The sequence below is a fragment of the Cebus imitator genome, unplaced genomic scaffold (genome assembly GCF_001604975.1).
Source record: "Cebus imitator isolate Cc_AM_T3 unplaced genomic scaffold, Cebus_imitator-1.0 Scaffold704, whole genome shotgun sequence".
NCBI classification, from domain to species: Eukaryota; Metazoa; Chordata; class Mammalia; order Primates; family Cebidae; genus Cebus; species Cebus imitator.
In genome coordinates, this window is record NW_016108019.1 from 475,276 (window position 1) to 495,343 (window position 20,068).

The 20,068-nt window shown below is 47.9% G+C and overlaps 1 protein-coding gene across 3 annotated transcripts in view; it reads right to left on the reverse strand.

Moving 5' to 3' along the window:
- ALOX5 (arachidonate 5-lipoxygenase) overlaps positions 1-19,541 on the reverse strand; it is a 60,605-nt gene extending 41,064 nt beyond the window's left edge. For all 3 annotated transcript variants that reach the window (XM_017518810.2, XM_017518809.2, XM_037735015.1), the window contains exons 1-3: positions 19,278-19,541; positions 10,809-11,007; positions 5,702-5,783 (exon numbers count right to left, since the gene is read on the reverse strand). In XM_017518810.2, the coding sequence (XP_017374299.1) occupies positions 5,702-5,783; positions 10,809-11,007; positions 19,278-19,427 (431 nt within the window). In that variant the 5' untranslated portion in view covers positions 19,428-19,541. The remainder of the gene's footprint in view (positions 1-5,701; positions 5,784-10,808; positions 11,008-19,277) is intronic.
- Between the last annotated feature and the right edge of the window lie 527 nt (positions 19,542-20,068).

Genomic DNA, 20,068 nt, shown 5'->3' on the forward strand with positions numbered 1-20,068 from the left:
AGCAAGGAGGATGCAAAGTGGCATATGTATAGCACAATCCCACATTTTAAAAAGTGAGTAAGACAAAGCGAAAACAACTAAACATGAATTATAGGTATTTTTCTGCTTCTATATTGTCTTCTTTCCTTTACTTTATTGAGTTAAAGAAGAACAACCCAGACATACTACATATTCCCTGTAAGAAGTGTCAGCTATTGAGGGATATGTAGAAAAGTATCACAACATTGGCTCCCAGAAACCCCTCCACAGCTTCAATGTCCACATAGAACGATTCCTTCCACTTCTTTCCCTTGGAAGGAGGAACAGACTCAAATGTATCCAGGGGCCAAAGCAGGAAATTAAATGAAAGAAGCTTTGATACAGACAACAGACAGGTGTGGACTGAGGAACCCTGAGGAATATCCCTGTTTACTCAAAAGTCCACAATGATCCATTGAACACTTGTAGAGGCTGTATACAGCCCATCAGCCACCCATTTCCAGAGGAGCACTCAATAATGTGTTACTATTATCTTCCAAAAAGATTGATTGAGATACATTTACATACCATTAAATTCACCCTTCAAAGTATGCTTTTGAAAGATTTTCAACATATTTGCAGAGTTGTATGTGTAATCATCATTATAACCTAATTTTGAAATAATCTCATCCCCAAAGGACACCTCAGACCCATTAACACTCCCTCCTTGCTCCCCCTGCCCAACTCCTAGTCTTAGGCAACTATTTACCTACTAATCTGACTCTGTGTGTTTGACTACTCTGGACGTTTCATACAGATAAAATCATACAATATGGGGTCCTCTGTGTGTGAGTTTTCCATTCAGTATAAGGTTTTTGAAGTTCATTCACTGTTTGGCATGTATCTGTAGTTCATTTCTTTCTTTTCTTTTTTTTTTGAAATGGAGTCTTGCTCTGTTGCCCAGTCTGGAGTGCAGTGGTGCGATCTTGGCTCACTGCAGTCTCTGCCTCCTGGGTTCAAGTGATACTCCTGCCTCGGCCTCCCAAGCAGCTGGGATTACAGGTATGCACCACCCTGACTGGCTAATTTTTGCACTTTTGCAGAGACAGGGTTTCACCATGTTGGCCAGGCTGGTTTTGAACTCCTGACCTCTAGTGACCCGCCATCTCAGCCTCCCAAAGTGCTGGGATTACAGGCGTGAGCCTCCGCATCCGGCATTCATTCCTTTTTAATGCCAAAAAATATCCCACTGTATGGATTAACTACATTTTGTTTATTCATTCCTTAGTTACAGAATTTAGGTTGTTTCTACTTTTTGACTATTGTGAAGAATGCTGCTATAAATATGTGTGTACAAGTTTTTGTATGGATGTATGGTTTCATTATTCTTGGGTAGAGACCTAGGAGTAGAATTGCTGGGTCATATTGTAGCTGGGTTTAGGATTTTGAGGAACCGCTACCCTGTTTTCTGACGCGACTGTATCATTTTACATTCTGGTTGTAGCATCAGGGGTCTAGTTTCTCTGGCAGCACTTGTCTTTATGTCGGTCTTTATGTCTTTTTTATTCTAACCATAGAATAAAATCATATTAGTGGGTGTGAAATTGTATCTAGTGGTTTTGATCTGAATTTTCCTGATGATTAATAATGTTGAGCAATATCACATGCTTATTAGACATTCATAGATTTTCTCTGGACAATTATTTAATTAAATCCTTTGCTAATTTTTAAACTGGATTATTTGTACAGAATTTTAACAAATTGGGTTGTCAGAGTTCTTTATATATTCTGGATACAAGTCCGTTATCAGACATATGATTTAGGTATTTTCTCCATTCTGTGGGTTTTCTTTTCACTTTATTGATGATGTCCTTTGAAGCACAGATATTTTACATTTTGATGACATCTAACTTGGCTACTTTCTTTTGCTGTCTGTGTGTTTGGTGCCATACCTAAGAGGCTTTGCTAAACCCAAGATTATGAAGGCTTACTTGTATGTTTTCTTCCAAGACTGTTATGTTGTTAGCCCTTACTTTTAGGTCTATCATCCATTTCTTTTTTTTTTTTTTTTTTTAGACAGAGTTTTGCTCTTGTTACCCAGGCTGGAGTGCAATGGCTCGATCTTGGCTCACTGCAAACTCCGCCTCCTGGGTTCAGGCAATTCTCCTGCCTCAGCCTCCTTAGTAGCTGGGATTACAGGCACATGCCACCATGCCCAGCTAATTTTTGTATTTTTTTAGTAGAGACGGGGTTTCACCATGTTGACCAGGATGGTCTCGATCTCTTGACCTCGTGATCCACCCGCCTCAGCCTCTCAAAGTGCTGGGATTAAAAGCTTGAGCCACCACGCCCGGCCCTATCATCCATTTCTAATTAATTTTTAAATTTCTTTAGCAGCATTATTGAAATATAAGTCACATACTATAAAATTTATCAATTTAAAGTGTTCAATTCAAGGCTATTTAATATTAGTTTTTACACATATGGGAACCATCAATTTTAGAACATTTTCATCCCCATTAAAAGGAACCTTGTATCCTTTAGCTGTCACTCCCATGACCACCCCTTCATTCCCTATCCCGAGGCAACTAGTAATTTACTTTCGTCTGTACAGATTTTTCTTTTCCAGAAAAAGGAATCATACAATATACAATCTTTTGTGACTGTTTTCTTTCACTTAGCCTAATGTTTTCAGGGTTCATCCATGTTGTAGCATGGGTCAGTATTTCATTCTTTCTTCATGGTCAAATTATATAGATATACTCTATTTTATCCATTCATCCATTAATGGGTTGTGTACAACCATTAATTACCAAAGGGTGTGCACAACGCTTGAGTTGTGCACACCTTTTGATAATTATGGATAATGCTGCTATAATCATGCATGTACATTCATTTCTGTTGGGAATATGCTTAGGAGTGGAAATGCTGTCATATTGTAACTCTCTGTTGAACAGTTAGGAGCCAGCAGACTGTTTTCCCAAGCAGCTGTGCCATTTTACATTCCCACCAGCAGTGTATGAGGGTTCTGATTTCTCCACATCCTTGTCAACACTTGTTCTTGCTTGATTTTTTGATTCTAGTTATCCTAGTGAGTAGGAAGTGGTCTCTCATTGTGGTGTTGATTTGCATTTCTTAGATGGCTAATGGATTGAGCATATTTTATGTGCTGGTTGTCTATTTGTATATCATTCTTGGAGAAGTATCTATTCAGATCCTCCCTCATTTTTTAAATTAGGCTGTCTTTTATTATTGAATTGTAAGAGTTCTTTATAAATTCTGAATGGAAGGCCCTTATCAGATACACAATTTGTAAATATTTCTTCCATTCTGTGGTTTGTCTTTTCACTTTCTTGATGGTGTTCTTTGAAACATCAAGATTTGTAAATTTGATGACATTGGTGTCATATCAAGAGTCCTTTGTCAAATCCAAAGTCATGAGGTTTACTCCTGTGTTTTCTTGAAAGAGTTTTAAGCCAGGTGCAGTGGCTCACGCCTGTAATCCAAGCACTTTGGATGCCAAGGCGGGCAGATCACCTGAGGTAGCGAGTTCAAGACCAGACTGACCAACATGGTGAAACCCCGTCTTAAATAAATAAATAAAAATAAATTAAAAAAAAATAAGAAAGAGTTTTAGCACTTACATTTAGGTAAGTATTTGATCCATTTTGAGTTAATTTGTGTATATGGTGTAAGCTAAGGGTCCAACTTCATTCTTTTGCATGTGGCTATCCAGTTTTGCCAGGGCCATTTGTGAAAACGACTATTATTTCTCTGTTAAGTTGTCTTGCTGTTTCGGTCCAAAATTAATTGGCCGTAAGTGTGAGGGCTTATTTCTGGACTCTCAGGTCTATTTCGTTGATCTATATATCTATCCTTATGCCAATACCACATTGTCTTGAATACCACAGCTGTGTAGTAATTTTAATATTGAGAAATACAAGTACTTCAACTTTTTTTTTTTTTTAATCAAGATTGTTTTGGCTATTCTGGGTCCCTTCCATTTCCATATGAATTTTAGGAGCAGCTTGTCAATTTCTGCAAAAAAGTCAGCTAGAATTTTGATAAGAACGGTGTTGAACCTATACATTACTTTGGGGGGTATTGCCATTTTAACAAAATTAAGTCCTCTGATTTATGAACATGAAATGTCTTCCAGCCTATTTAGACCTTCTTTAATTATGTTAACAATGTTTTGTAGTTTCATTGCACAAGTCTCAGACTACTTTGTTAGGCTTATTCATAAATGTGTATTGTTTTTTGATGCTATTGTAAATTGAACTTTTTCTTACTTTTATTTTGAGATCATTGGTTGCTGATGTATAGAAAAACAATTGATTATCTTGTATCTTGCAACCTTGCTGGTTTATATTTCTAATAGTTTATTTTGGTGAATGCCTTTGGATTTACTATATATAAGATCATGCTTTGATCTTATATATAAAAATGGTGATAGTTTTAATTGTAAATTGTGATAGTTTTACATACTATACCCCAGTGTGGGTGCCTCTACTTATCTTTTTCTTCCCTAACTGACCTTGCTAGACCCTCCAGTACAATGTTGAATAGAAAAGTATGATGTCAATTGTGAATTTTCAAACCTTTATCGGGTTGAGGACATTCTTTTCAATTCCTATTTTTTGAGTGTTTTTATCACATTGGATTTTGTCAAATGCTTTTTTTGTGTGTCTATTGTAATGATTATGTGCTTTGTTTTGTTCTTTATTGAGACAGTGTATTCGATTGACTTTTGGTTGTTAAACCAACTTTCCATTCCTGGGATAAATACCACATGTTCTTATTGTTTAATGCCTTTTATATCCTCACAGGCGTGAGCCACCACGCCCAGCCAGTTTTGCTAGTATTTTGTTGAAAATGTTTATATCTATATTGCTAAGAGATATTGGCTTACAGTTTTCTTGTGGTGCTTTTAGTTTTGATAAAATATGGGTACCAGACAATGAGTTGGGAAGTGTTCCTTCTATTTCTTAAAATAGTTTATGCAAGATGGGTATTAATTCTTTAAATGTTTGATAGAATTAGCCAGTGAGGCCAACTGGGTCTGGCCTTTTATTTGTGAGAAATTTTAAAGTTAATAATTCAATCTCTTTGGTTGTGATTGGCTTATTCAGATTATCTATTTCTTCTTGAGTCATTTGGTAGTTTGTGTCTTTCTAGGAATTTGTCCATTTCATTTAACTAGTTTGTTGGCATAGAATTGTTCATAGTATCATTTTTTATTCATTTTAATTTCTATATTGATTTTTCCTTATTTTTCTGAGTCTTACTTTTCCCTTTTTATTCATTTTAATTTCTGTATTGATTTTTCTTCTCTTATTAATTTTAATAGTTTGAACCCTCTGGTCAGTTAGCTGAGGAGTTGTCAATTTTGTTGCTGATCACATATCACTTTTATAATTGAATTGTTATAAGAAGACATAAGAACTGAGAGGCAACCCCTACAATGGAGAACATTAAGGTACACTCGAACTTTTCTGCCCATTCCTCCTACATGCCAGTACAGTTGATCCCAAGTTTCTTTCATTACTCTCCTCTCCATCTGTTGTCTGGAATGTAGGTAAGGTGAAGCTTGGAAATTGTATAGCCACACCGGGAGCTGGTGCCGTGGTGATTTTCCAACAGTGATAGGCCATACATGGTGGAAAGGGTTTATTTCATACCATGCACTTGAGATAGACGAAACCACAGTCCTGTGACCACATGATCTCATGTCATAACTCACCGATACTGTTTTTGTCGTGTTTCCAGTTCTTTACGTCGGTGTTGCTTGAGAATGTGAATTTGGTCATCTCGGGCCAACTTTGCTGTAAAGAAAGAACAATGTGAGAGGAACCTTAGGAAGAACAATAACAATGCCCAGTGTTCAGGCTTCCCTCAGATGCCCGGCCTATGCCAAGGGCTTTAAGTGTATGACCTCATTTATACCTCAGAACACTTCCCTACTTAATGATGAGAAACCGAGGCTTGGGGAAGTTGTATAGCTTTGCTCTTGAACTTTACCCAACGTCACACACCTATTTAGTAGATTTTCATGATAAGATTCAAGTGCTCTTAGCCACTCACTTTACAAGAGGCAAATCCAGTTCCTCATCCTCTTGCCCACTCAGTCAGCAAGCCTAGGGGCCCCTGCCTTTCTGTGCTTAGAGAATCATGTTCAGATTCAAGAGCAGGGCTTGGTTCTCATCGGGCTTGGCAGGCGCAGTACATGCCACCTGAGGTCCTAACCTTCTACTCGGCCTCCCAAGCCTCTGCAGGGACCTGAGGGCCTCTGGTGCAGAGCTGCCTTTATGTTCCAGGGCAAAGGCATTTCGTGGCCCTTGGTGGGTATCTTTAAATCACTGCAGAATAGTTTACTCTTCTTCTCTGCAATTCTTATACTGAGCAGACATGGGAGTTCACTTTGGGTTTTAGCGTTGCCTGTGCGAGCAGCAGTTCTCACAGCTCTGTCTTTCTAAGTCCATTTGGTTGCTTCATGGAGAAATGTGTGACTTAAGGTTCAATACACAGACAATGACACAGCCTGGTTCCTTGTGGTACCTACATGAAGGATTGAGAATTAGCTCCATTCTAAAAGGTTGCAGTGTCCTAGAAGAGACACAGGTGCTTGGACTTGGGCTCTGTCACTGAAGCTGTGTGACCAAGAGTTGCCCTGACCCCCTCACATGTAAAATGGACATGATAATGTCGACTTCTTCAAGTCATGGTGTGTATTTGGGGAGAGAATGCAGAAAATCCCTCCACACGGCGCCTGGTGCCTGGCACCCAGTCAATGCCAATGGATGGGAAAAATGATCATTATCATTATCATTATGCCTGTAGTCATCATCGGCTTGAGTGTTCTCTTCTCCCTCTGAAAGCATCTTATTTCTCAGCCTATCCTGCTGGTATCTCTCACTGCTGGAGTTGGGGCAAGCTAAGATTAGGGCTGCTTCTCAGAGCCTCTAGAGCAGCTGAGGTCATATCATGACCACTCTTTAAGCTATTACTTAAGGCCAAGCCTGTGAACACAGCCCATGGAGCTATGAGTAGGGGGAGCCCAGATCTCCTGAAAATAGGGCCTGGAATAGTTTCTCTAGCTTTTGGTGGTGAAACATCATGTTTTAAAACTTTATTTTCAACAGAGATTGATATTTTTATAAAATACAACAAAAATTAATTACTAGAAAAATGAAATTTAAAAAACCTAAAGATATTCAAAATGCAAGTCCTGCTTTTTCTTATTAGGTGCAAAAGTCATGAAATTGTTCTGTTAAGTTGCTATTGAAGTTTCTAAAACCCCTACTCTCAGTCTTTGTATCTTATTTTGTATTTTTTATTTTATTTTATTTTTTTAGTGACAGGGTCTCTTTCTGTCTCCCAGGCTAGAGTAGAGTGGCATGATCATAGCTCCATGCAGCCTTGAACTTCAGGATTCAAGTGATTCCCCCACCTCAGCCTCCTATGTAGTTAGGATTACAGACACACATCACCACTCCTGGCTAATTTTTAACTTTGTTTTCGTAGAGATGAGGTCTCTCTACATTACCCTGGCTTGTGTTAAACTTCCTAGACTCAAACAATCCTCCCACTTTAGGCATCTAAAGTGCTGGAACTACAGGCTTCAATCTCTGTATTGACCTAATTGTAGACCTGGACCCAGTTAGTTCTCAGACCACACTCAGGCCACACTCCGAGCTGTCTGGCCCACAGCACCTCCAGGCTAAGGCATCTTCATCCCTGAGCTTGGAACTGGGGCCCAAAAAGGAAGATCAAAGGGATACCTCTACATTCTCCCCTGGGGATGTAAAGCCAGCCAGGAGGGGAGGCTTGAGGCCACCGAAGGTAAGGTGAGTACTAATGGTGACAATAACTGTTATCATTGGCTATGGGGGTAATTCTGGAGACACCCAACATTCATCATCTCTAATCTTTTGTAAGGAAACAGCCAATCTCTTGGGCACCTCGACTCTGAGAAGTTGGATCTCTTCAGTTTCACTGGTATGAATAAGTCAGTACATGCAGAATTACATCACACCGAGATTCAAAAAGAGAATGGCTCTGTCTTCCTGGTCCCGAAGGTGTTTGAAGAATCTACCCAATGGCTGATGAAGTTCTGGGAGCATGGCAGGATGAGAAAGCCTGGACTAATGGTAGAAGAGCTCAGTGGGGCAGGCCCCAAGGACTGACACAAGTGCCTTAATGAAACTGTCCCTTTACACAGATGCTCTGGATCTCTGTGGTCACAGTAATGGCCCTCTGACATTCATGTTCATCCAAGGTGTAGTGGTGAAATATTAAGATTTAAGGGGTGATCATGTGGTGGGTGATTGAATCACTTGTAGGCTGGGCCCCTCATTTTCAGGTTGTTCAAGGGATTGGTTGTTGTGCCATATGGTGGATTAATAACTGGCCACAGTCGGGCATGGTGGCTCATGCCTGTAACTCCAGCACTTTGGGAGGCCGAGGCAGATAGATGACCTGAAGTCAGGAGTTCAAGACTAGCCCAGCCAACATGGCGAAACCCCATCTCTAGTAAAAATACAAAAATTAGCCAGGCATAGTGGTGGGAACCTGGAATCCCAGCTACTCAAGAGCTGAGGCAGGAGAATCGCTTGAAACTGGGAGGCAGAGTTTGCAGTGAGCCGAGACTGCGCCACTGCACTCCAGCCTGAGCAACAGAAGGAGACTCTGTCTCAAAAAAAAGAAATAATAATTGGCTACAAATTATTTGACATTCCTTCCATTGAGAGGTGGGGGTCTCCATTCCCTCCCTGGAGTCTGGGTGGGCTCTGTGACTGCCTGGACAGTACATTATGGTGGAAGTTACACTGCACCAGTTTCCAGGCCCAAGCCTGAAGAGACTGGCAGCTTCCACTTTCTGTGTCTTAGAAAACTTGCTCTTGGAAGCCAGCCATCATGTAAGAAATACAAGTACCCAGGGGACACCAGGCTGTAAGAAGCCTTAAAGAATGAGACTCCATATGGACAGAGAGCCCAAGGAGCCTAGAGGGGCCACAAACGTGAGAGAAGTCCCAGTCCCCTCAGCTGATGGTACATGGCCATGGATGAACTGCCCAGTGGAGCCTTTCCCAAACTGCTGACCTGCAAGACCATGGAAAAAATTAGATGGCTGTTTAAAGCTACCAAGGTGGTTGGTTTCACAGCAGTAGAGAGGGGAACTTGCCGGACAGCTTCTCTATGCCCACCCTCCAACTTGTGCCATCCCTGAAGATGATCAGAATGAGATGCCTCAGTGGGCTTTCCACTGGGAACCCTGACAAGAAAGGAGGGAATGTGGAGAGCATGGAGGGGCTGGTTAGTCCCTAGTACCTTTCTACTGAGGGCCGCAGCTCCTCCAAGAGTGCTGTCTCCAGGATACTTCTGGATGACTCCCGCAATCTTCCCCTGGTCCCTGCATCAGGACTAGTAGTGCTGCACAGTCTAGTGCATTCTGCATGGTCCCTCTGCATATGGGCCCACACCTCTGTGAAGTCCCTTTCTTAAACCCTCATCCTAGTGTACCGTCTGTTTTTTGCCAAGACGGGCTGAAGGATCTGGAGGAAGAAGGGCTTCATAACCAAGACCTTGGGTGAATGGGCAGAGGGAGTTTCAGAGCCGGCATTTTCTAACTACCAGAAAGAGAGAAGTGCCCTGTCCACAACCTTCCACATTCTGACCACCACAAGAAAAAATAAACTTTGTGATTTTGTTTTCCTGTCATGAGGTAGGGGGACAAAAATCCTCTTATTTCCATGTTCAAAAGTATTCCAGAAATTTGGTTTCTTAAGTCAAATTCCACAACAGAAACAATAGGATGTGGCCTGATAGCTTAAAAACAGGTAGAGAATAACTTTTTTCTTCTTTGTCTCAGTTTTCTTAGCTATAAAGTGGGGTGGCAGTCATCGCTTCCTACCTCCTCCACCAAAGTTCTGTGAAGAAGACACTAGCAACAGGGAACTTGGCAAAGAGGAAGACTTTGATCCTGTCACGGCAGAAGCAGCGGCTTCCTCTTATTATTACAGTGGCTGCCTGGCCTTTGAAGGCTTCTTTCCAGGTTTAGACAGAGAGCAAGCCGAAGGGCCATGACTTGAAGTGAGGTAGAATTTTGCCAGGCACGCTAGGAGGCTGGGCGTGCAAGGCGGTTCATTCAGGGAGGGTGGCCTTGGCTGGCCTTGACGCCTGCTTCTCTGTGTCGTGCTCTGTACCAGGTCGGTTGTGTGTCCCTTACAAAGAATGACCTCCTGAGAAAGTGCCATACTGGGGTCTGCACATCTGGGGGTCTCACTTAAGGGGAGCAGATTTGAGGTTCTACTCTCTTACAGCAAAAGGTGAGACTTTGGGTTAAAGAAATGGTCCCTGTGATTTGCAGACCTGTTCATGGCCCTTTGAAGCTGGCACTTGGGGTGCTCCTTCTCCACCCTTTCCCTCCCTAGGACTACATGGGGCACCCCAAGCCTACCTGAGCCCTACTGTGATCTCACAGAGGGCAGGCTATGAACCTAGAAAGTGATGCCACACCCTGGCAACTGGAGAAGTGCCCCTCCAGGGGCATGCCCATAGGTATCTGCCTCTACGGACCCTTTTACCCACTGACAAAAAGGGGAGCACACCCCTCCCCTGTAGAACTGTAGCACAGTGAAGCCTGGGGCCACCCGCCCCACCCTCAGGGGCTTGTATGTACCCCAAGGAAGGTCATGCCTCCCGCAGGTGCATTGAGGCACAGGGCAGGGCCCTCCCACTCCCCGCCCCCGCACGGGTGTGTCATTCCTCCTATGACTACAGTGCTTTGAGGACAGGAAGAACTTTCGGTTCTCAGGAAGCCCGGGACAGAAGGGGCCTAAGCCGCTCACCGCGTCCGTCCCTCAGGACAACCTCGCCGTCGCCAGTGATCCAGCGGTAGCAGGGGAACTCGATGTAGTCGCCATGGGGCGTCTTCAGCGTGATGTACTTCAGGTACCAGTCATCGTGCAGCCAGTACTTGCGCTTCTCGATTTTGACCAGCTGGATCTCGCCCAGTTCTTCATCCACGGTCACGTCGTAGGAATCCACCTGGGAAGGAGAACAGGCAGTCAGGCCATGCGTGGTCTCCTGAGCCTTTGTTCCGGAGGCGTTAAGAATTTGTCACCCCAAAGTATGCTGCTTTGGCATAGGGACTATGTTGAATGAAAAGCACTTAAAAAACAGCAGGTGCAAGATCACTCTCACCTTTGTGCTGTTTCTTAGAAGCCGGAGATGAAATTCCCTTGTGAAAGATGTCCTCCTTATACCAAAAGGAAAGTAACACTCTTTTCATCAAGATCGGGAAGTTGAAGCCAAAGGGGCTTGGGCTAGGGCCAAAGAGACTTTGTACAACAGGCCTTGTACAACGAACCCTTGCAAACAGACCTTGTACAACTAACCCTTAACCTTCTGCCCAATTACCTGCCCTAGCCCAAGCCCCTTGGCCTTATCACATTTCATGACTATTCATCCAACGCAGCATCTAAGGGGGATTGACTCTAACTGCTTCTTGGAGTCTTCACTTTTTTATGATGAAGACTTTTCCATGCCACATACTACTTGTATTAAATAAATCTGTATGCTTTTCACCCATGAATCTGTCTTATGCCAATTCTTAGGCCCAGATGAAATGGGAAGAGGTGGAGTTTTTTCTCCGCTACAGTTCATGGAGCCAAGATTCTTCATGAACACCTTAAATGAACTCCTGAATTCATTTAGCCAAGACATTAACCAAAGGCCTGTCCCTAATAAGGCTTAGTGCTATGACCCAGGCAGGTGACAGAGATGAACAAGTCCTGAGCCCCGCCCTTGAGGGGAAAGAATCCAGTGAGCCAGGATGGTGCTGCGCTGCTCAGGGGGCAACATCTGGTGTCTGCACTTAGCTCAGGCTGGAGGATGGGGAGACACCTGGGCTCATGCCTGCACCTGTGAGGCTATGCCCAGTGAGGGTCTGCAGCTGCCCCCACAGGGGACAGTCGTATGGGAGGCCTTTACAACTGGTGATGGGCTTGCTGACAGTGGATCCCCACAATGACTCTGGGAGCGCAGGGGAGTTATGACCCCTTCCACAGATGAGGACAGTGAGGCTCAGTGTCACCCACCTCTGCCACTTGCCAGCAGAACTGGAGTCCCACTTCAGGCCTTTCCATTACAGCCACTTCCTCTCGCTCCAGTTTTTGGTGGGGCCAATAAGTGAGTGAAAAGGATGAGGCTTAGCTACAGGGAGCTCACAGGGATTCGAGTTCTCCTGGGACACTGGAAGTTCACAGCCCCAGGGTGATACCCAGAGAACAGTGAGACCAAGTGGATCCAGCTGCACCTGTGGTATTACTGGTGGCAGGCTGAGGCTGGCCTTGCAGCTAGAAGGCACCACCCCAGGTATATACAGCACTGCTGCCCAGGCCTCCCGGACAGGACTGCTTGGCCCCTTCCCTGGCAGGCTCCTGCCTCCAGGACACAGGTGGCTCCGAGGCAGCAACCATAGCTTCTGGAAGGCTTGCGCCTCTGCAGCAATGGATGGCAGACAGGAAGGAGGGATGAGAGGCTCAGGCACTGCATCATGCATTCTGATGACCAACGAGTTTGGAAAGCCCTGGACTTGATGCCCTCCAAGGCACTTTCTTTTTTATTTTAAGACCGAGTCTCACTTTGTTGCTCAGGCTGGAGTGCAGTGGCTCGATCTCAGCTCACTACAACCGATACCTCCCTGGTTCAAGTGATTCTCCGGCCTCAGGCTCTCAAGCAACTGGGACTACAGGCATACGCCACCACATCTGGCTAAGTTTTGTATTTTTGGTAGAGACAGGGTTTCACCATGTTGGCCAGGCTGGTCTGGAACTCCTGACCTCAAGTGATCCACCTGCCTTGGCCTCCCAAAGTGTTGGAATTGCAGGCATGAGCCACTGTGCCTAGCCCCTTCAAGGCACTTTCCAAGCCCTATTCATCAACCCTTGAGGTTTATCCCTGGCGGCAGAACCTAGTGTTCTTAACACGATGGTGAAGTGGTGGGGGCAAGGGGGATCATCCCTTGTGTGGGCCCAGGCATCCCCATTCCATGCCCTGTCTCCAAGCTGCCAGGAGGACCCCTGGCAGAATGGGAAGTTGGGTGTTTTCAGCAAACCTCTCGACTCTGAGCACTGTGAGCAGTTTGGGGTGGCTGGCACTGAGGTCAGACGCTTGTGGTCAGAAAGCGGAAGCTTCCTCCTTGTGCTCTGTGGTCTAGGCCAGAGGACCTAGGAACAGTTTCTGATGACAGATGAGCCAGGCCCGTGTGCAGGGATGACATGTCTTGGGTCCAGTTACATGTGGACAAGCCTCAGCCCCACCAGAATGCCCTCCTGCAGGGAGAGTGCCGGCCTCACCTGCCACCTCTGAGAAAGAGCCTTCCTGCCACAGCTTGTCCTCAGGAGAGCAGGGCTGCAGACAAGGCCTCACAGATCCCAGGACCCACCGGGTCCTGTCTGTGAGGACAGGACAGACAGAGACCCTGACAGACAGGGCCCCAGGACCCACTCGGGCTGGGGCCCTGTCTGTCTGTGCCGCTGCGGTGACTCCTGGGGAGAAGTCAGCAGGCCTCAGGAGGCAGAGCTGTGGAGAGGATCCCCAGTGAGACCCTGGGACAAATGATCTGGGAGGAGGAGAGAGTAAAGGACGGGTGTTGCTCATTTGCTCACTGGGTGTCTTCTGGGGTGGAGACAGAAGGGAGAGTTCTGTGCTGAGGCATCATGGGCAGGGCAGGCAGGCTCTGATGGGACAAGAGTCTCAGCATCTCAGGGGCTCGGGCCTGTCTGCAGGAGCAGAGTGGAGGCTGAGTGGTCCAGGAATAGACACCTGTCGGGCCTGCCCCACGCCAGGCCTTGCACGCCCTGGGGATTTACAGGGGCCTCAGCTGCAGGTTGTGAGCCAAGACAGATATTCCCGATCCCACTGAGGAGGGGAGAGAAGGAAATGAGGGGCAGAGGGCTGGGTGGGTCTGGAGCTCTGAATTCGCATCCCAGCTTCAGGCAACTAGCTGGACGGCCTGGGCACATTGCTTCATTCTCTGAGGCTGTTTCTTCATCTACCTGAGAGAGATAACCCCTCACTGGCAGGACCACTGAGAAAACGAAATAATACCATCCTGGGTAGCCGCCTTTCCCCAGAGGCACAGGCCACCAGTTGTGCACATCAGGACCAGCAGTGCCCCTTCGCGAATCCAGGGGGTTGCAGGGCAGTGGGCCCCACACTGCCTGTGAGCTATCGTGGGCCCCTGTGCTTGGCCCCTTCATGACTACATGTGCCAAGCCGAGTAACTGGAGCTCACGTGGGAGGAAGAAACTGAACCTGTGACCTCAAACCCCTTCGCTCAAAGCCCAAAGGAACTCCTGAAAGGGTGGAGATAGGGCTGTGAGGACAGAGGGAGAGTGGGAGGCATTGTGGGTGCTGGTGGGGCAGGCAGAGCAAGTCCATGTGCAGTGAGGACTCGGGGACGGCCACCAGAGGCCTGGGCCTGGTTCGAGTGTGGCTGCTGCAGGGAAGTGGCTGCCTGTGGCTCCGAGGGGCTGGAGGAGGAGGAAGGTGTCCCTGGGGGATTGATGCCAGGAAGGCTGGGGTGGGGCGGGAGGAGTTGAAGGGGAAGCTCTCATGGGAGGGAGAAGCCCAGCACCCTGAACTAACAGGGGAGGGAGACGGGCTGGGGAGGCACTCCAGGACTGGGTGGACCCCACAGGGAGGGCCTGATGTCTACCTGGGGGTGGTGACTCACAAGAAGAGACTGAGCAGCTTCTCTGATGGAGTGCACAGTGGGGTGACCCTCCAGCATACCTGTGGTGCAGTCACAGGGGACTGGGACACTCTGGGCCCCTGCCCCACCCACACCTGCAGGTACCTGGTGGAGAGAACCCGAGTTTCACTTGGGATGAAATCACTAGGCAGATTTACAAGGACTTCATCTGCCATCTGATGGGGCCTTCCACAGTGGGAAGGGCCAGGCCTGCAGTCTGGTTGGTCTATGGCCAGCCAGAAGCTTTGCTGGTGCTGGCTTCAGGCCTGATTGTGATAAGTGAACAAGGGGCTGAGGGCTCCAGCCTGGACCCAACCCAGGAAGTAAAAGACAAAGCTTGGTGACTGTGGTTCTAACATCCCAGGGGCAACTATTGGAAGAATGACAGAGGATAGAGAAAGGCCTCCTCCAGGAAAACACCAGGGTCATGTGTCAAACAGCAAAATAAGGTCTTCAGAAGGTATGTGGAACTATAGTGCCCCCCTTCTTCCCTCCCCTCTGGGCCAAGTACACTGGGCTGATGCTGTACTTGTCCGTTTGCTGTGACACACTAAATTCTCAGGTGACACAATGAATGATGGTGGGCACTATTAATAGTGGATGTGCCCCAACAGGCTCTTAGGAAGCTCCGGACCTGGCAATGGCCAAGCAGGTAATTATTCTGCTTTACAAATAGAAACTGAGGCTCAGAGAGCACTGGTGGCCTCAAGATCAGAACCCACACCTGTGTGATGGCCAAGTCCAGGTGCCTCTCACAGTTCCCCAAGGCCACATCTTGAGAAAGGCCCTGAACCTGAAGCTAGAAGGCCCAGGGTGAGCCCTGGTTCGTACCCTGGATGGAGTGTCAAGGGGCGATGTGGAGTGGCATGAAAGGACAGGGAAAAGCTTCATAAGGGTATTTAAAGCAGGTTTTGGAGGCTGATCAGGTTTCAGAGGGGAGGTGAGGAGGATGGGCATGGATAGGGCATTTCAGATGTGGGGAACTGGGAAGGCAGTGTCCCCAGGGGGATTACATGTGAGAGGAGGAAGGCTGGACACAGTTTCTGTGGACAGAAGTGAGTGGTGTGGTGGTGCAGATGCTGGAGAGAGATAAGGGAAAACTGCAACTCACCAGCCTCATTTCACAAGGGACCACTTTGCTGATTTAGCTTGTTGCTTTCAACTTTTTAGTGGATATGTAGTTTTAAAGCTTTTGAATATTTCAGCAAAGTGTGAGTTGGTCAGTTTTAATGTGAGCTTTCTATCAGCCTTTTTCATCTGTCTTTTCATCTGTCTTTCATCAGATCTCTGCTGTTGCTGGGACAGGGAGACGGATCTCTGCGGAAGCAGGGATGTGTGCCCTACTCCCAGGTTACCCATCTTGGAGGAGGACTAATGAGGGGCTTGTGGGAGAAGGTGGCTATAGGGCAGAGAGGAAGATTATGGGCCAAAGGAGAGACTCAGGATGAGAGAGGGGGAGGCTACAGGGAAGAGCTGAAGACAGCAAGGGACTGAGAGAGGGACGGGGGCAGTGGATAGGGAAACCAAGGGGCAGAGGAGGGAAAAAGCTGGAGATTGAGGGAGCAGAGAAGCAGCCTCTGAGGGGTGGCTGGAAGACAGAGTGGAGAAGAAAATCAGAGCAGAAAAGAAGGGAGAGCTGTAGGGCAGAGGGCAGAAATGGGGGGCATTGAGGGAACTGGGAGCAGGGGAAGGAAGAGGAGGCAGAAGAGGGGGCAGAATGTAGGGAAAAGATGGTTCAGAGGGGGAGACTGGGAGATGAGAGACAGGCTGAGGGTCATAACAAATAAATATTTTTACTCCACTAACAGTCCCATTTCCAAGAAGGAGGTTTTCTAGAATTCATTTTTTATGAATGTAAGGGTACTCACTGACTATATTTAAGAAGCATGTATCATTATAAGACTTATCTATACTTGCTGAACACATTCAAGTATCGTATATTAAACACCACCCTATTGCCCCTAGGTTTTGTAAAAGTACTAGCACAGAATGAAATGGGGCAACTAAGATTTCTCAAAAAATCTTCAGATCTTTTACAGTCATCTTATCCGATCTGAATTACTTTAAATTTAAAGAAACAAATCAACTGGTTGAATTTGCGTAGACTTGGGCTAGCCTCTGGAAATCAGGCCATTCTGTGTGGGATCCCGGCTTTCTCCAGCAGACAGTGGGGGGCCAAGGAAGACACAACTGTTTATAGGATAATCCCACCTTCGAAGGACTTGATTCCCAGTCCTGACTGAATTACTATGCGGAACTCTGATGAGAATAAGCAGGGATTTGTGACTCACTTTATTCAGGGAAACATCAGTCCTGTCCGTTATTCGACTTAACTATGCCTGCAGGAGGGGGGTGTTGACTTGCCAATAACTTGGAAATGATTGAATTGTGTGGAAACACCTTTATTGTTATTGTTACCATAGTTAACAGATTTTCACACTTTTCCCCATAAAATGGGATAGCCTTGTCTTCTCAGCAAGTACTTCCTCTAGGGTTTCTCTTTTACCTTTACCCAAAAAGGATGATTGTCTTTACAGATACCCAGCTGGGAGAATGAGGAAGTAGTTCTGGGCTGGGCAAGAGAAAGCATGGAGTAACTTTGCATCAACAGGAACTTTCTCAAAGGCTGATTTTTTCAAGGAACCTTTCACCCCTAGCTGGTTCCGCACCCTGCTGTAGGCCCCCTCTCCAACCCCCGCTTGTAGCCCTTCTAATCCAATGGAAATGTGATATGCAAATCTCTCCTGAAATTTGTGCCTGGGATTCCAGCTGAGGTGTTTAATCACAATGTCATTTGAATGACTTCTCAGGGTGGGGAAGATAGGCTGAGAGAGAAAGATAAGGGACAGAACAGTGTCTTCACTCTGTCCTGAGACCCCGCTATTGCCACATCAGCATGTCTCCTCTGGGGGAAAAGCACACATGGGGTGCCCGTGCTATGCAGTGTGAGCACACCTATGTCCTTTGCTTCTAGAACCTTGCGGTGTATGGAGGAGAATGGGGGGAGGCACTTACAAAGGGAAAGTAGTCTGCACCCTGTCCTTCTCCTCTAGGTGTGGGGGAATCCATGAAATCATGGAAATAAATGAAGGTGTGTCAGAAATGGCAGAGGGTCATCACCCCAAATAGATGACACATTAACTCCATGGCACCATAGTCCTCAGGGCTGGTTCCCTGACTGGGGCAGCTAAGCAACTGAAGGCTGCTCTTGTACTCCATGCCTAACTCTTCTTGAAGGGAGCTCAAGCTAAGCTGATGGTGAACTTGGCTGATGGCCATGTCGGGCTACCCAGTGAGGGTCTGAGGATCCTGGGCACGAACTGAGCCCATGGAGAGCTTGGAATCCAGAAAAAGAGGAGAGTCATTTTTACTTACTTTAGGCTCTGCACACCTAAAACATGACAAGTTTTATCCAAGAACAATCAGTTGAAACATGAACTTCCCAGTTATATTTGTCCATTATGAGCAATTTCATATGGTTTGATCGAACAGGAAACTAAATGGTGAGAAGACAGCTTGGTAAAGTCTAAATCTTTTTGGTTGCTGGGATGGTGGGAAGGGAACTGATATTCCCTGGGCACCTGCAGTGTTCTGGGACTATTACCAGTCATTTATGGAGCGCTTCCCCTGTGCCAGGTACTGGATTAGGTACTTCATTAAGGGCTCAGTGAGAACGGCCACCTGTCCACGCTCAGGAAAGTTGTGGGGCTGGAATTCAGGTCCAGGTCAGCGTTAGGAACTAGCTTCCAAATGCTGAGGGCTCCCCCGAGTCCTTACACCTAGTGTGGAAGTGTTCCCTGGTGTACATTCTGCTGGGAGGCAGTGCAGCCCCTCCGTTTAGGAAAGGCCTCTCCTTGCCTGGGTTCTCCTGTTCCTTCCCTTTAATTTACTCTGTGGCCTGTCCTGAGAATGTAAGGTGCCCAGGTGCCGTCTGAGCCACCACCAGGTGGGCCTGGGTTCCCTCATGACTCATGGACCAGACTGAAGCCAACCCTCCATTTTACAGCTGGGGAAACTGAGACCCAGACAGAAGGCACAGTGAGCTGGTGGTCATGTCTGGATGGAACTCAGGCCTCTGGACCCGCTGACCTGCATCCTCCCCCACAGCTCATGGCTGGCTGCTCTGAGGTGTCCTTAGAGTTCTGTGAGCACGACCCTTCCCCATCTCCCTCACCGTGCACCTGTGGAAGGAGCCCAAGGGAGAGCTGGCACAAGAAATGCCGCCCTGTGAAGGGGGCTCCGGAGCCTCCCGGCCGAGACTGTGGAGAGGAAACCGTGGGCCTTCTCCTAGGGGCGCGGGCGGCGCCCTGCAGACCGCACGCGGGTGGCAGCCGCCGCGAGGGGTCCTGGACACTTCCCCACCAGGACCTACCCGCCGCTGGGAGCCCAGGGCGCGCTCCACCGCAGTTTTGCCCGCCGCGACGGGATCCTGGACGCGCCCAGTCCTGTCCGACCGGCCCTTGGGGCCCCCACCCCGGCCTCTGCCTCCAAACCCGTCCCGAGACGCGCCCCAGCCGGATCCCCGCCCGTGCCGGACCCGCGCCTCGCCCGCGCTCACCGCACCGCGCTCGAAGTCGTTGTAGAAGGGCTTGTCCAGCAGGTGCTTCTCGCTGCAGCCCGCCGAGCCCACGAGGCTGAGGTAGATGTAGTCGTCCGTGCCGGCGAACCACTGGCTGCCGGTGGCCACGGTGACGGTGTAGGAAGGCATGGCGCGAGCCGCGGGCGCGGAGAGCGCGGGGAGCCTCGGAGCCGCGGTCCCGGCGTCCGCATCTGGCGCCGCAGCCTCCTCCCATCACTGGCCCGGGGCCCCGGTCCCGGCCCCGCCCCGGTCACCCCTGCCCCGCCCCGGCCTGGTCCCACGTCTCAGCAGGTACTTCCCTTCCACCCATCCCGCGGCGCCGGCCACTGGGGACCTCGCCTCGTGCCGGGTAGGGTACCCCAGCTCCTGGGTCTATCCTCATCAAAGATCTGTTCCCGCAGCCAGGGGACTGTGGCAACCTCGCTGCCACCCCTCATCCTTTCGTTCACTCGGTCTCTACTGCATTGGTTCCACCCTGCGCCCTGTCTGCCTGCCTCGGCGTCGCCCAAGGCCACATTCCTGTAGGCACTGGGATGGGGCTGCGGGGACCCCTAGAAATCTAGGCACAGCCTCTGCCCTCCCCAGGTTCTCAGTGCCACGCCGCGATACTTAGAGGAGGGGCGCTCTGGGAATCTGCAGGGGAGGAGTGACCCACTGGGGAGTCAGGAGGGCTTCCTGGAGGAGGCCACCCCAGTGCTGATGCCCAGGGTGGATTCTGGAGCAGAGGCTCCCTTGGCGCCTTAGCAGAGGCTCTCTCCTTCTTCACTGGC